This window comes from Nelumbo lutea, chromosome 7 (assembly GCF_056320005.1).
Source record: "Nelumbo lutea isolate HS-2025 chromosome 7, American lotus-T2T, whole genome shotgun sequence".
Classification (NCBI taxonomy): Eukaryota; Viridiplantae; Streptophyta; class Magnoliopsida; order Proteales; family Nelumbonaceae; genus Nelumbo; species Nelumbo lutea.
Genome location: NC_142690.1, coordinates 60,879,085 through 60,893,614, shown reverse-complemented (window position 1 = coordinate 60,893,614; position 14,530 = coordinate 60,879,085). Strand labels below are relative to the sequence as shown.

Here is a 14,530-nt window from a genome sequence, read left to right as displayed (position 1 = left end):
CCTTCTGCTTACCTTGAACCCCTGCAGTGAGTTACACGCATGAGTTGAAGCCCCAGAGTCAATACACCAGGACGCAGAAGCTACCAAGAAATTGGTTTCTATAACACAAGTTTCGAAATTACCTTTCTTGGATTCCAGGTAGGCAGGACAATTCCATTTCCAGTGGCCGGTCTTCTTGCAGAAGTTACATGCATTTGATGCTTTGTCTTTCTTCTGCCTTTTTTTCCCTTGGTGGCTTTCTTCTGAGGCTTCTTTGCCTTCATCTTTCTCTTGCCCATTTTGCTAGCTTCAACAAGCATAGCTACATGCTCATCCTTTTTAATCAGTTCTTCAGCTCTTTGCAACATATTGTTGAGCTCTTGCAAGTTGACATTCAGCTTGTTCATGTTATAGTTCATGATGAACGGATTAAAGGATGGAGGCAAAGAATTAAGGATAGCGTCTATCTGGGTTGCGAGGTCTAGCCCGGATCCAAGAGCCTCCAGTTCGTTGATGTAACCCATCATCCGAAGACAATGGTCGTGAACTTGTTGACCCTTGGACATTTGAGTGGTCATGAACTGTGCCGAGTAGAATGATTCTACTCTTCATACATCGTCCTCAGGCTGTCCAGTATGTCCTTGGCAAGTTCGATCTAATCGAACTGCCTCTGCATCGGGTTGTCCAGTTTTTCTGAAGCTACGACCAGCATAAGGTTCCTGTACCAGTCGACGTAGTTTGGGCCCTTAAGCTTGTTGTCATCAAGAAACTTTGCAAAAGATCCGTTTGCCATTTTCTAATAAAAGAGAAAACATCAGTCCACAACCTAATTTGATTCATGTTCATTTCATAGATATGGATTTTAATCTACGATCCATTTCCATTTATTCATCTCTGGGATTTCCCTTCTTTCTCCGTGACGGAGACTACGGGTTGTCTCTAGAAATGTGGGAAATCACATAGGGTGCATGGAGCCAACTGTTTCAGCTGCATAACCCACCACCTTTCTGTGAAGGATCATATCCACTCATCATATGAGTTTTCCCTTTGGCCTCTGTCAGACAAGGTTCAGAGTCGTTTTCAGGTAAACCTTTCTGTCCAGTGAGTGTTTACCCATCATATTCATGAACGCCAAGGTACCATGAGAGAGTTCCCATTTTCTGTGAAGCCCCTCCCACATCGGTCTATGACGCCCTATCATCTTATGAAACATTCAGACAAGCCCAACAGCAAATGGATAGCCCATTTTCTGGTGCGTTTCCTCATTACTGAAGGACCCATCCTCATGCTAATGATGGAAGGCCTTTAGAGAGTTCATCATATGAATCTCCCTATCACATGCACTCATATTAGCTGGAGGGAACAAAATTACGCCCTAGTTTGATTTAGGTCAAACCAAAGTGGCTCCCACTGACTTTCATAAAGCCATATTTCGGTGGGCCTTAAATCGGCTAGGGTTCCGCACGTAACATCTTGATGAGGTGTGGAGCCCACCACTGAGGGAGGTCATCCAATGACCAAAAGGGACACCATGGCAATGATGTGCATTCAGCCATGGTGTGCGCAAGAGCCACTGTTGAATGAGCATGGGCCAAGTACTTATGGCCCATGTACGCACCACATCACACATCCATACATCTCATGCAGGGATAAATTGATCCAATCAATTAATTATCTGTAAAGCCCGTTGGAAGCCCGTTAAAATTCCATAATATTAACCATTAATATTATCTAGGTATATGGGCTGAATTAGGGTTACCCAGTTCGGCCCATATAACTTTATCCTTTAAAATGGGCTTTTGCAGTTTTAACTATTTAAAACTGGGCCTTTACAGGCTGGGCCGAATTAACCATTTAATTAAATATCAATCCTTAGGCCCATTAGCGGGAAAATTAGGGCTGACTTTCAGCCTTGATTAAACCCCAGAATTGGTCCAAACAGTTTGAACCAATCTTGGTTCGAATGGGTCTAGGGTTTGATTTTTAATTAAATCCTTAATTCAAGAAAATAATCTGAAATTAAATAACTGATAAAAGAAAAACAAAAACAGTTAATCAGGGTTGTTCGCACACTCCATCCTGCAAAACAGAGGTTAGGTCACAGATTGCAGTTTCTCAAATTGCAAATCGCAGATAGCGAATCTCCCATCTACGAAATCTCCTTCTCTGCGCCGCCTTCTTCGATCCAAAATTAAAAAAATAGAAATCCTATTTCTATTAATTATTACATCATATCGAATGCCTATACATTGAGTCTAAAAATAATAAAAAAATTATTTACAGACCAAATGTAATAAATTCAATTCAAAAACTGCAAATCTTGCAGTTCTCCCTACGCAAATCAAGATTTCGATCTCCTCTTGTACGAACAGCCCATAAATCAAGAAAATTATAAAGAAATATTCTAAATAATAATCAGATTTATTTAAAATTAATTTCAGATTATTTGCCCATCTGTTTTGGGAACAAATTTCCCAAAACCCATATTTGCGCAAATTGGGTAGAACGCCTTCTCCCTATTTGCGCAGGTTCAGATCTGAAACAGAATGGTTCAAGATTTGAACCATGGCTCTAATACCACCGAAGGGATAGGAAATCCATCAAATGGACGCCCAAGATTGCGGAATAAAGGGGGGCAAATTTCAAAAATTTTTCTTTCCCTTCAACTGGTAATCGAATTCCCTATTTAGAAAATCATATTTTCAAGGATCATTCTTGAACCATAAACTGAACCAGATCTGAACTATAAGGAGGAGAGAGAGATAATACATGATACAGAGAAATAATATCTCTCAACGGAGGTGTTCACGCCCAAAGTAGAAACCAAAATCTGCTCCCACTGAAGATGGCGCAGTGCAAGGTGGTGCAGAATCAGCAGTGTCCTTCCTAAGAACTTGATTCTTCCCAAGAATCACCTGGACGGCTTGTGAATACAACTCCTACCAATCTTTTCTCCAAAAGATTGGAATCAAGATCTGATCTTGATTTCTCCCTAGCAATGGAGATCGAATTGCTATAGGCGGCGGCTGCAGGAAGGAGGCGGCTAGAGAGAATTTGCAGGGTGCAGATTTCTCTCCTCTGTGATCTCAGCTCTGAAGACAAGACTGTTGCTGGTGATTGTGTGTCTAAAGGCTGCCGCCCCTCTTCCTTTTATAGACTTAAAGGGATCAGCTCCTAATCCCATTAGGAGTTGCTAACCCAAATCATATCTGGATTAGAAGTCCCTTTAAGATAAGGGATAAACCTTATCTTATCTGCAGATTAGATAAGCCAGTTCCTAATCTAATTAGGAAGTTTCCAAATCTAAATCTTATTTAGATCTTGGACTCTCTGAGTGGATAGGGTGTGGGCCCAATCCTATCAGCTGAACTTATCTCAGAATTCGCCCCTTAAAGACTAATCAAATTAGCCCAGTTCGAAATGGGCTTAAGGCCCATTTAGGGTTATGTATTCATTAAACCTTCCAAACTGCTGCCTAGTTGGGCTTCCTTGTATGGCGTGGGACCCAAACATTGATCTACACATCAACCACATGGGTTCAGCCCTGCCTTTGTTAGAAGGCCTGGCCGAATACACTGTTATGGACAGTGCACCCCCTAAAACACATCAGATGGGCTCTATGGGCACAACACTTACCCTAAGTGGTCCCTAGGCCAAGCCACCTTGTAACACCCAGGGACTGTGGGCAGATGCAAGATTAGCCCATCAGGTATTATCCTCAATGGCCTTTCACTTAACCTCTCAGCCTATAATGATCTTACACTGCCCGACAAGAGAGGACGTTCCCTCGGCTACAAGGAACAGTGTTGCACTCTCTCAAGTATGGATCCCAGGTATTAACCTTTTGCAAACATTTCAAAACCATAATATATATATATATATATATATATATATATATATATATGTATATATATATATATATATATGTATGTATGTATATGTATATATGTATATACTTTTTATATCTCATATAAAATATATTTTGCAAAACAAATCTCAACGATTGAAATCGGCTGCCGGCAGTCTTGGTTTCCATCAGTGAGAGTGCATCCCCGATCATTACCCTTGTCCGACAAAGGGGCTGATCCTGTCACTATGATCACCCACTTAGATGAATTCTCAAACTGTCCCAGCATACCCATGTTTTGACCCCCGCTAAGGATCTCATTGATTGGTATATCAAAGACTACCCAATCCGACACCTAGTGCAGTATCATAATCGAGTCTAGGGGTCGGGTGTAACTTTCCAGTTTTTCCCATCAATCTCCAAGGTCTAGGGCAATACTGGAAATCTGGTCCAGTTCAAAGATTTAATTAATCCCACACTATATGTGCCTAGGGTCTCACCCCGGTAGCTGAGACAAGCCACCCCAACCGACTTGGTGGCACCACAGTGTCAGCCTTGTCAGGATAGGTCTCCCCAGACCGACCCACTGGCTGTGAACATTCTAAACTAACACGAGTCTCATTAAGTGTCCAGTTTAAGGGTATTACATAGAAACATACCAAGGGAACATGAATCAAATATGCACTTTTATTCATTTACAATAAACTCGTAAAGTACATCAATTTGATTGAAGTTAAGGGCATACAAAACTGTCTAACAGAGATGGTATGAACAGGAAAAGAGCTCGAGCAGCTAGATGGAGAAGCGACCTCAGAATCCAAAGACAAGGCAAGTTAGCGTAAAAGAAAGTGAGGCTTGGGCCCCCTATTTATAACCATTGTGCCCTCAAATCAACGGCTCGGATTGAGACAGATCTGACGGTCCGTAGTCAAGCTGATTGCATGTCTTCTGAAACTGAAATGTGACTGGCTGTACGTCTTCCATGATTGAGGTAATGACGGATGCACGACCTTCGGAGTTAAGAGCCGCTTTGGTGCGTTTCTCGGTGTTCAAAAAGTCAGAAATCCCCTGATTATCGCACGCACATTTAATGCGAGCAGTCAATAAAGTTTGAACTTTGGTCAAATTCACCCGTCACACTTCATGATCTCCTCACGCTAAGGTAATACTCTTAGCCCGAGGAGTAGGGGGCAATTGATGGAGGGTGATTTGACCCGACCCCTTGAGACAGTGACACGTGGACATGATTCAGCACAAGTAATAGCTCAGCATCACAGCTTAACCGCGACTAAGTAACGAGTCCGCAGGACATCTCGCTACATCATGGCTCGCTATAGGGGGAGCTTGCTATAGAGCGAGCTCGAGGACCCCCGGTGTACTAAAAGGGAATACTCCAAGATGTGTCTACCCCAGCTCGCAAGCTAGGATAACCAGCTCGCTCGAATACATAGGCAGAAAAACTGCCTCAAGGGTCGCTACAAGGTAGCTCGCTATTAAGCGACGCGATGTTTTTAGGAAGCTTCTATCTGACAAGACCGTACCCGTCAGACTGCGCCATGTCTCTTGACCGAAGACGCAGTCCCTGACAGCCCGACGAGTCTGCACCCACGTCTCTTGACAGGTGGTGGCGTGTCTGTCCTTCCGGGACGTGTCACTCATCCAATTGGGTAGTACATTGCAACAGTTACCTGCGTAGCCCTAGCAGATAACGGCTGTGACAAAGGTCCAGTGGCGGTTACGCCCGATTTGACAAGAACCCTCATATATAAGAGCCCCTTAGTCGAAGGAAAGGGCTCTCTCGAATATTTGATATCTTATTTTGAATATCTCGAACTTTCTCTCGAGCTAACTCAGTGATCTAGCGCGACCTACACTCTTAGCCTTCTTTACACTATTTACTACTTTCTCCAACGTTCTAACTTAAGCATCGGAGTATTCTCACTGGGCAAGTCCCTCCGGGAATCCTTCACCGCTCTCTTCTCAGGTACCGTCCGTCGCCAGCGAGGAGCCAGTCAGCTGCTAGCTAGGAGTGCTCGGATTGTGCAACATCAAAATCCATTCCGGTCTAATATAAATTTATTACAGATGGACTAGGTCTAATCCAATTTAATAAATATTTAGGACCGGATTGGTCCAATCCAATATATCTTGTTGGTCCATCCAATCTGTCCAAATTGAATTTAGACTGGATGGGGTCCAACCCAAAACTGGTCCATTGACACCCTTAGATACAACGATATACAATATGATTGATCTGTAATATTTATGCATGTAAAATCTTATAAGGGTTATTATCTAAAACTTCTCCATCTCTTGAAATTATACCATGACTTTTCGAAGACTCTTTAGAGCCCTGTTTGTCTTGGTCTACCCCCTGGGAGGTTAAAATGTCTTTTTGTAAATTTACTATACTATCCCTCTCTTTGAATTTGTCATGAATGAAAATTGTGCAGATGATGAAATTTAATTATTATAGTGCCCTTCCATATGAGATTTGTTGGTTCACCTTTTTGTTCAAATGGCTTGATGCTAGAGGTTACGAAAAAAGTCAGTAAGTTTGATTGAAAGAAATGGAAAAGGGATTTTTGGACTTAATCCCCCTCAGAAATCTGATTTGCAACCCCTTCTTAATCTATTAGTAGCCCCCTATAAACCCATCCTGTCCGTCATCAATCTATGGTCAGAATTCAGTCCACGAGTGGAGCTCTAGATTTTTAGGGGTGGACTGAACTGTAAAAACCCCAATGGAAGAAAGTGAATGAAAGTTTTATAGGTTGATATGGCATATCATGATTGATCCAATGAAATATATGATCTTTCATCTTTGTACGCGTAGAATCCATTGTCATGCTGATATGACATTTCATGATTGGTTCGGCATTCTTCACCTTGCATTAGATAGATTTGGGCTTAGGCCAAGGCCCTTAAATTTTTGCAGGCAAATTAAGCAGCAAACACTGAGAGTCAGCCTGCTGGATGAACCGGACCACGCTCCATAACCTGAACCCATCATACCAACCGGACTAGACGGCTTAAGCATCATGGATCTGTGAGTGTGGCTACATTTCATTTTTATTTTTTCTTTTTAGGTAAATTTTTTAAACTGTCCTTATCTTTAGTTAATTGATTAAGTATGCCTTTATTATTTGAGTATTATCTAAACTCTACCCTTATCATTAATATTCCATCAAAATTCGTACATACATGACGTATAATAGTACCTCTACCCTTTCAGCAACGGCAAAATAAACTGGCTCAGTCCTTGACCGACAACAATAGCCCCCCTCTCTCTCTTACTCTCTATCTCCTTCCTCTTTCCCCTGTTTTCTCTCCCTCTTTCCCCTATTTCATGAACGCCGCTGCAGCAGCAGACTCCTCCCTTTGTTTCTCCCAGCTCAGGGTACAAGTAGTCGGAGTGATGGCAATAGAACATAACGGAGACCGATGATCTCCGAGCAATGTGGATCTTCGGCAACTGTCCGAGCAACGTTTAACTACCGGAGGTCTTTCTGGGTGGAGCTCTAATCAAATGCTACACCCCCGCCAGATTCGGTGGATGGGTTCCTCCCTCACCTCTTCCGTCCCCATCTTCATCGCAGGAACGAAGATCTCCAGCTTCTGCGATGGCAGAGAAGGCGGTGACTTTCTTTGATTTTTGCAAGTGAACAGGAATGGATTTCTTAGAATCGAGGAACTCAAGTGGTTGGACAATAGATACCCCCCGATCGATGTCCAAGATATTTGCTACTACTCTGAGGTCGGAGCCCAGAAAGAAACCATCACTTTAACAGCTTGGAGGAGCTTCTAAAGTATTTCTATAAATTTGGTATCCCGCTAAATGAATGGAATCGATTGGCTGATGTCGCGGTTGATTCTGTTCTGGACAGTGTCTCTATTTCTACCGCCCACCGGGAGACGTTTAAGGGCTGCGATGCCAAGATTGGTAATGGTGGTTTTTAAGGGCAAAACGAACATTTCATCCCTTTTTCAATATGTTAACGCAACGGTAAATTTTAAAACAGCAACTATTACAGAATAGTCAAAGAAGGTATACTTAGTTAATTAGCTAAATCATAAGGGTAGTTTAAGAAATTTATCCTTCATTTTTTTTGAAATAATAAGATAAATTGATCATCAGCAAATAAAATTAATAGAAGTACTACAAGGAGATGTAACTAGGAGATTACTGTTGTTGCAACATCAGGAGCTCACAATTGATACCTCATTGAATCAAGTGCCACAACCAGCCTAATGTGGATTGGTTGCTTAGTGTTAGGGAATAAAAATCTAATCAATTAAATGATCTTATTTAATAGCTTAAGTTTTTAGAGTTGAGATCACCTCACAAGAAAATACTTCCAACACCCTTCCAATATCATCTGACATTGCATATCTCATACATGACAAATCTCAGATGAAGTTGATAGGAAGTTGGACCATGTTTTGTTGGTAGGAGATCCCAACTCAAGCTTTACCGTTCATGAAGATGATATCATTGATTGTTTGACCAAATTAATAGTCTACTATTCCATTCTTATCACTCCCATTATAATTAATTAAATTTCAGTATAAAATTGAGTGGGCCTCTGCTTGTCTATGCTGCAATAGGGAGAGATCAGTCTTCAATCCCATTAACTCAACTCTGTCCCCTTGATCATCAGTCTCTACCAACCTGTATTAATGGACTGATTTGAGCCGATAGAATATTGTAATACCAAAAAAAGAAATACCTTAGTCCAATATGACATTAAATTGATTGGCCTTTTCTTACCCTAATTACCCATATATATGCTGAACTTATCCTGACCCACCTTACACCTAACCAAGCTTTATCATAATTAGTAATTATTTGAGTTGGTCCACCATGTAGATGTAGGGCCATTTCCATTCTGTTAATAGATTTCAAATACTTTTTTTTGGTTACATGATATCAAATGGCAAATTTAATCGGGCCATATATATATATATATATATATATATATATATATATATATATATATTTTTACGTCAGAATTGGGTCACATTTGAATTTGGTTCGATTACTTAAATGGTATGAATTAGTTATTTGAATTTGACTAATTATGATATATGAATTATCTGAATTTGATTCGATTATGTTGAATCTTGAATCCAAAATCGAATTTTCAAATATCATTGATACCTTTAATCGTCTCTCAATGATATATGTTGTTGATTCCTAATAAGCTATTTTCGTCACTTTCTTTGAGTTTCCTTGCACAGTTCTATGTTAACCAATTTGCTCTGGTTTTTCCTTCAACAATTTTTGCTATACGGCCTATGGTTGCTTTGTTTACCCTTTCAAGTTTCAACTGACTTTTCAAACTTTATTCAACAGTTGGGTATATTGGTGCTTTGGTTTTTCCTTCATCAATTTTTTGCTATACATCCTATGGTTGCTTTATTTACCCTTTCAAGTTTCAACTTACTCTCCAAAGTTTATTCAACAGTTGGGTATATTGGTGGCTTCCATCTTGTCATTATATCTTTGGTTTTTCCTCATTCATATCCACTCAAAGAGAACCTCGCCCTTCATTCTTTTTCCTTTTAATTTAGCACCTTGAGATGTGGCAAAATCTATGGTGCAGTCTATGAAAATTGATGCACCATAATTCAAATGTAAATGAACCAATAATAAAATTAAGGACTTAGTGGACTAAGGTGGTTTGCTCATGTGTATATATAGAAACAACATTTTTTTTTAAGTGATCAGTTAGAAGTTGAAGAGACTAGAAGATCTAGGAGAAAAACAAAAAAAGGACTTAATGGAAGTAATAAGGAAAGATTTAATCACCAATAATTTAATGATGGATATCACTGGATAAAACAAATTGGTAAGACAGAATTCATGTAACTGGCCTCATATAGTTGAGACAAGGCTTAAATGATGATGATGATGATTCAAATGTTTTCCTTGTGATTTTTTTCAATGAAAAATTGTAGTTTGAAGTATTTTTATATTTTCTGCTTCTGGGGGATCCCATTCCTTTAGATGTTATTTTGCATAGATTATTTGGGGGATTCTTGGAGAACATCATTATGGATTAATATGTAATAATTTACTTTCTGACCTGATGTTTGGAAGTTTAATTTTATTTTTTATTTTATCGTATGGGACTTTAATGAGGTTACTGTAGTAATGGTATTTCAGGCTAAACTTCCTCTATAACTCAAGTTTCCTCTTTGACTGTTTGGCATTGCCTAAGAAACAACACATTAATAAACCTATGTAAAAGTCCTCTTGCTTCTAAATCTTTTCTTGTATTTGTGCATGTGTTTATGGTGTATAGTAAATTTCACAAGTACTGAGTACTGGCTACACATGCAAAATTTAGGGTTCAAGCAAATGCCTAGCTAGGCACAAAAGCACATGAAATTGCATTCATATGTTTATGAGTCATGTTGTGAGCATCATTACTTTTCTCTGCTTTGGTTAGCATGATTAATCTTTTTCCTTATTGGTGGCATAGTATACTAAAACCTTAGGTGGGATTGTGGTGGAACCACTCCTAGTGATCATAATTAAGCTTTGTGGGTTGCAGGTCCCATGGACTGATCCCCCAACCAGTCTTGGACTGCCCATTTTAGGTGGTGCTTTGGGAATTGTGGTTGGTTCCTTGGTTTGAGACCCTAAACTATATATATATATATATATATATATATATATATATATAGCATGATAAAACACTCCACCCTTTCTCTCTCCTCCCTTTTTATTTTGGCTTTGAGACCTTTCACCTCATGTGGCAGCTCACCTACCAATCTGTTAAGGAAAACCCATAATTGAATGGACTGTGATGTGAAATCTATCTTCTCATGTTATGAGATTTTTGGTTCGCACTCTGTCCTTTGTTAATTATGAGAGGTTTCATGGATTTCCCAAACATGCCATCTTGATTGGATTTAACTAATAACGTATAGTGATTGATTGGTTCAACTTCATTAGGCAAACTACCTAAAATAAATTTGTGTAAGTTGTAACTACAGTTACAGTCTTTTTATTATTTTATATGCATGTATCCTTCAATTGTTGTCAGAAGTGAAAACCAAGGATGTCATGTCCAATAGTTTCAGCTGTTGGGAAATCAATACATGAATAGTTAATTTGTTTTGCTTGTGTCAGGGCTCTTTAAGTAGTTTGATCAAAGACTTCAATAAAGAAATGCTTTTTTAATATTCTCATCCATGATGGTGATTAATTTCCTCTCAACTTGGATGGTTATAATTGTATATTCCATGTTATGTTAGAGGACATTAATAAATTATTAAAACCTCACCTGAGACAGTTCAATTGGTTGTGAGAATTGATAGCTTTTCCACCTTTTTTTTGCCTAACTCTTAGGTTTAATCTTAATAACTCTGGTTTCTAGAGCAAATCATCACTCTTCACAAGAGCATATGTCTTATGTTTACAAAGTTGATTGATATAGTAAAAACGATTACTATTTGTATCTTTTGGCTATTTGTTTTAGTCATTATCTCACTTTAACTTGCTACTGAAGGCAAAAACTCCTTTCAAAATCGGAGCCTGCATGCAATTGGTGATACACCTAATCCATATGAGCAGGTTATTATGATTATTGGAAAGACTTTGGCTCCCTTTGATGAAGACAATTTGATCCCTTGTTTTGGATTTGGTGATGGTTGGTTTTCGTTCCTTGATAAGTTGGGAATTTTTGAATTTTTTTTTCTAGAGTTGATTGCTACTCCTGAGTGTTTCTTTATTTATTTTGATCCTCTCACAGCTACAACCCACGATGAAGGCGTATTTAGTTTTCACAGTGATCATACACCTTGCCATGGATTTGAAGAAGTTTTGGCTTGCTATAAACGCATTATCCCAAATTTAAGATTATCAGGTACATACATCCTATCCATTTTCCTGCACTTTAATTTACACAACAGTTTTATAGATTTGATTGCATGCTACGTACACAAGACCATTTAATGTTATTTAGTTTTATTAATTCATTCTGTATTAATGGGTAACTCTCAAAATTGTCTAATGTAGAACCTATTGATTTATTGTGTATACATTAATACAATGGGAATTGTGTTAATAGATTGTTTCCACCTAATTAATCCTATGATTTTTGCATTTCCCTCTCTTTTTCAGGGCCAACTTCTTTTGCACCAGTAGTTGAGGCTGCAATTGAAATTGTGGAGAAAAGTGGAGGGAAATACCATGTTCTTGTTATCATTGCAGATGGCCAAGTAATAAATTAAAGCTAGATTTTAATTATTGTTCCTTATTTAATTTCTAAATTTTCTTGTATTTTTTTCAAATTACCAAAAGTAACCATTTGGATTTTATCAAGGTTACAAGAAGTGTTGATACAATGGAGGGAGCTCTTAGCCCACAGGAATTGAAAACAATTAACTCAATAGCAACTGCAAATTGAAAACCATTTGGTCAATAATTTTTGACCAAAAATCGAGTTTGAGATAAAGGGAACTGGTTGTCTGATACTTGAAACTGTGGCTGCCACCTATATGTACCTGTGAATGTGTTAAATATGCATAACAGGAGAGTCAAAGGACGTCCAACACAGATTGTTCCCCGGCCTCCTCCTCCTCCTCTTGTTTCTTCCACCGGCCGTCTGCTGCAGCCAACTCGTAGTGAACCAAGCAATCTGAACCCCGCCTCATCACATGAGCCAAGCAACGTCGCCCCATCTGGTGGAGATGAAAGTACACGAGTAAGGATATGCTTCTGCTGTTGTTGTGCTGTTTATATATATATATTCATAAACATTTGTAATCTTGTAGATTTGAGGTGGTGGGTTATGCTTATTAATTCTGCATTTTGTTGCAGACATGCCCTATTTGCTTGACAAATGAGAAGAATTTAGCCTTCGGGTGTGGGCATATGGTAAGTTATATATTGATATGTATCGGTCATGCCGATGGCTTACCGATACGCTCTTCTACGAATTTTATCGAGTCAGACAGTGATTCAGAGGATAATCGGGTCTTAAACCGATTTAAAAAAAAATAAAAAAATACACCCTTTGAACCTTGCTTCCATATGCCGTGTGGAAGCATTCAGGTATCCGACTATTTGAAAAAGTTAATTATCTGCTTGCATTCAGGTCTGTACCGAGTGTGGGCCAAGAGTCGCTAACTGCCCCATATGCCGTGGACGTATCACTTCCCGTATCCGACTATTTACTGGGTGAAGCTACTACACTGTCATCAAATTAATTGTAAGCATATACAAATCATCCTGTACATTTACCTGGTTTCTTTCTTTCTTATTTCTTCTTTTTCTTCTTCTTCATGTAAGGAAAAAATGAAAATAATCTGCCAGATAATGATATTGTATAGGGATTAATTCTCTTACAGGGCCGGCATCGAATATGAATAATATGTAGGATATGTTTTTGTTTCCAAAAACATTTTTTTTTTTATTGTACCACCTTTAAACCCATAGGATGTGGATAAAACTATCTTGCATCTCTCATTTTTTTCTAATACCTTGAGATTTTCTCCACACTCGGTCACATATGCATTTCAACAATCTAACCCTTGGGTGAATCTATAACCCACTAACCTAGTGGTGGTGGGATTTGATCTCATGTCTCTACTACAATAAGCCAAAGAAACTAGTATATGTGTGTAAGACTTACAAATAAGAATTGGAGAGTACCTTTAACCCTAAAGTTTAAGCCATTAGATTGTGGACCAATCCTTATATATTAATTAATTTCAATTCCTTACAACAACACATGACACTTTTTCCTTTTTATGCTAAAACATACTTTCTAATTGTTATAGTCTCCACTCCTCAAACATGTTTGAGTGGTTAATAGAGAGGGGTGAAGATTGGGCCCAGTTTAGTGTGCAATTCTTTGTTCTAGAAATTAAACCCTTGGACAGTATATGTATATTAATCAAGTAGCAATATCATGTCTTTCTCCTCTTGGTTTTAAGAAAATTGAGTATATTTTGCTGGTGATGTTCAACATTCATTTTCCATTGGAAAGGCATACTCACGTATTTCTTTTGCACGTGCCAGCTATATAACTACTGTATAAAGAAGATGGCACCTTAATTTATTATTTGTTAAGAACAAACCTTAAGCCCTTTTATCTTATTTGCTATTGCTTCTGATGATTTTATTTGATTATGTCTGGAATTAATGAAGATCCATGATAGATAATGGACAAACCTGAACCATTGCCAATCATCACCTTATTCGAGCAAAGTTGAAACTTGTCTAAGTGGCACCAGAATTTAGGAACCATGTATCATCAATAGATTTAGGGGTTGTAGCTGCTGCATACGCGGAAGGTGGAGACTGGATCAAGAAGTCTGAGAATTAGTATTACAATAGTATTTCACTGAATGAGTGGGATGCTTCACATTGTGATTCTTAATGACCACATTTTGGCAAAGATGGCCGGGTTGTGTCAAGAGATGCAATGGTTTGAGTATGAGACAAGCGATTCTCAAAGGTGATGAAAAGCATATATAAGATAAATCTGCCGTTAACAATGGTGATTGCAATAGCAAAGGAGTCATATTTAGCCCCAAGTCCATGAAGTGCATGATGAATCAATTACCAATACCAACCAATTGATCAGCAAAATGTTTGATTTTTTTTTTTATTTTTTTGCAAGCAGACATGGGGAGATCATTTTTGCACAGACACTACAGGAAAATGGGGTTCTAGATACTTTACTT

General features: G+C 38.7%; 1 protein-coding gene across 1 annotated transcript in view; it reads left to right on the top strand.

Moving 5' to 3' along the window:
- The window catches only part of LOC148846644 (E3 ubiquitin-protein ligase RGLG4-like), a 31,052-nt gene extending 17,849 nt beyond the window's left edge, over positions 1-13,203 (top strand). Inside the window, exons 3-9 of the mRNA XM_088955989.1 lie at positions 11,347-11,487; positions 11,590-11,703; positions 11,961-12,058; positions 12,163-12,237; positions 12,337-12,543; positions 12,660-12,716; positions 12,937-13,203. Coding sequence (XP_088812115.1) covers positions 11,347-11,487; positions 11,590-11,703; positions 11,961-12,058; positions 12,163-12,237; positions 12,337-12,543; positions 12,660-12,716; positions 12,937-13,023 — 779 coding nt within the window. The 3' untranslated portion in view covers positions 13,024-13,203. The remainder of the gene's footprint in view (positions 1-11,346; positions 11,488-11,589; positions 11,704-11,960; positions 12,059-12,162; positions 12,238-12,336; positions 12,544-12,659; positions 12,717-12,936) is intronic.
- Positions 13,204-14,530: the final 1,327 nt, after the last annotated feature.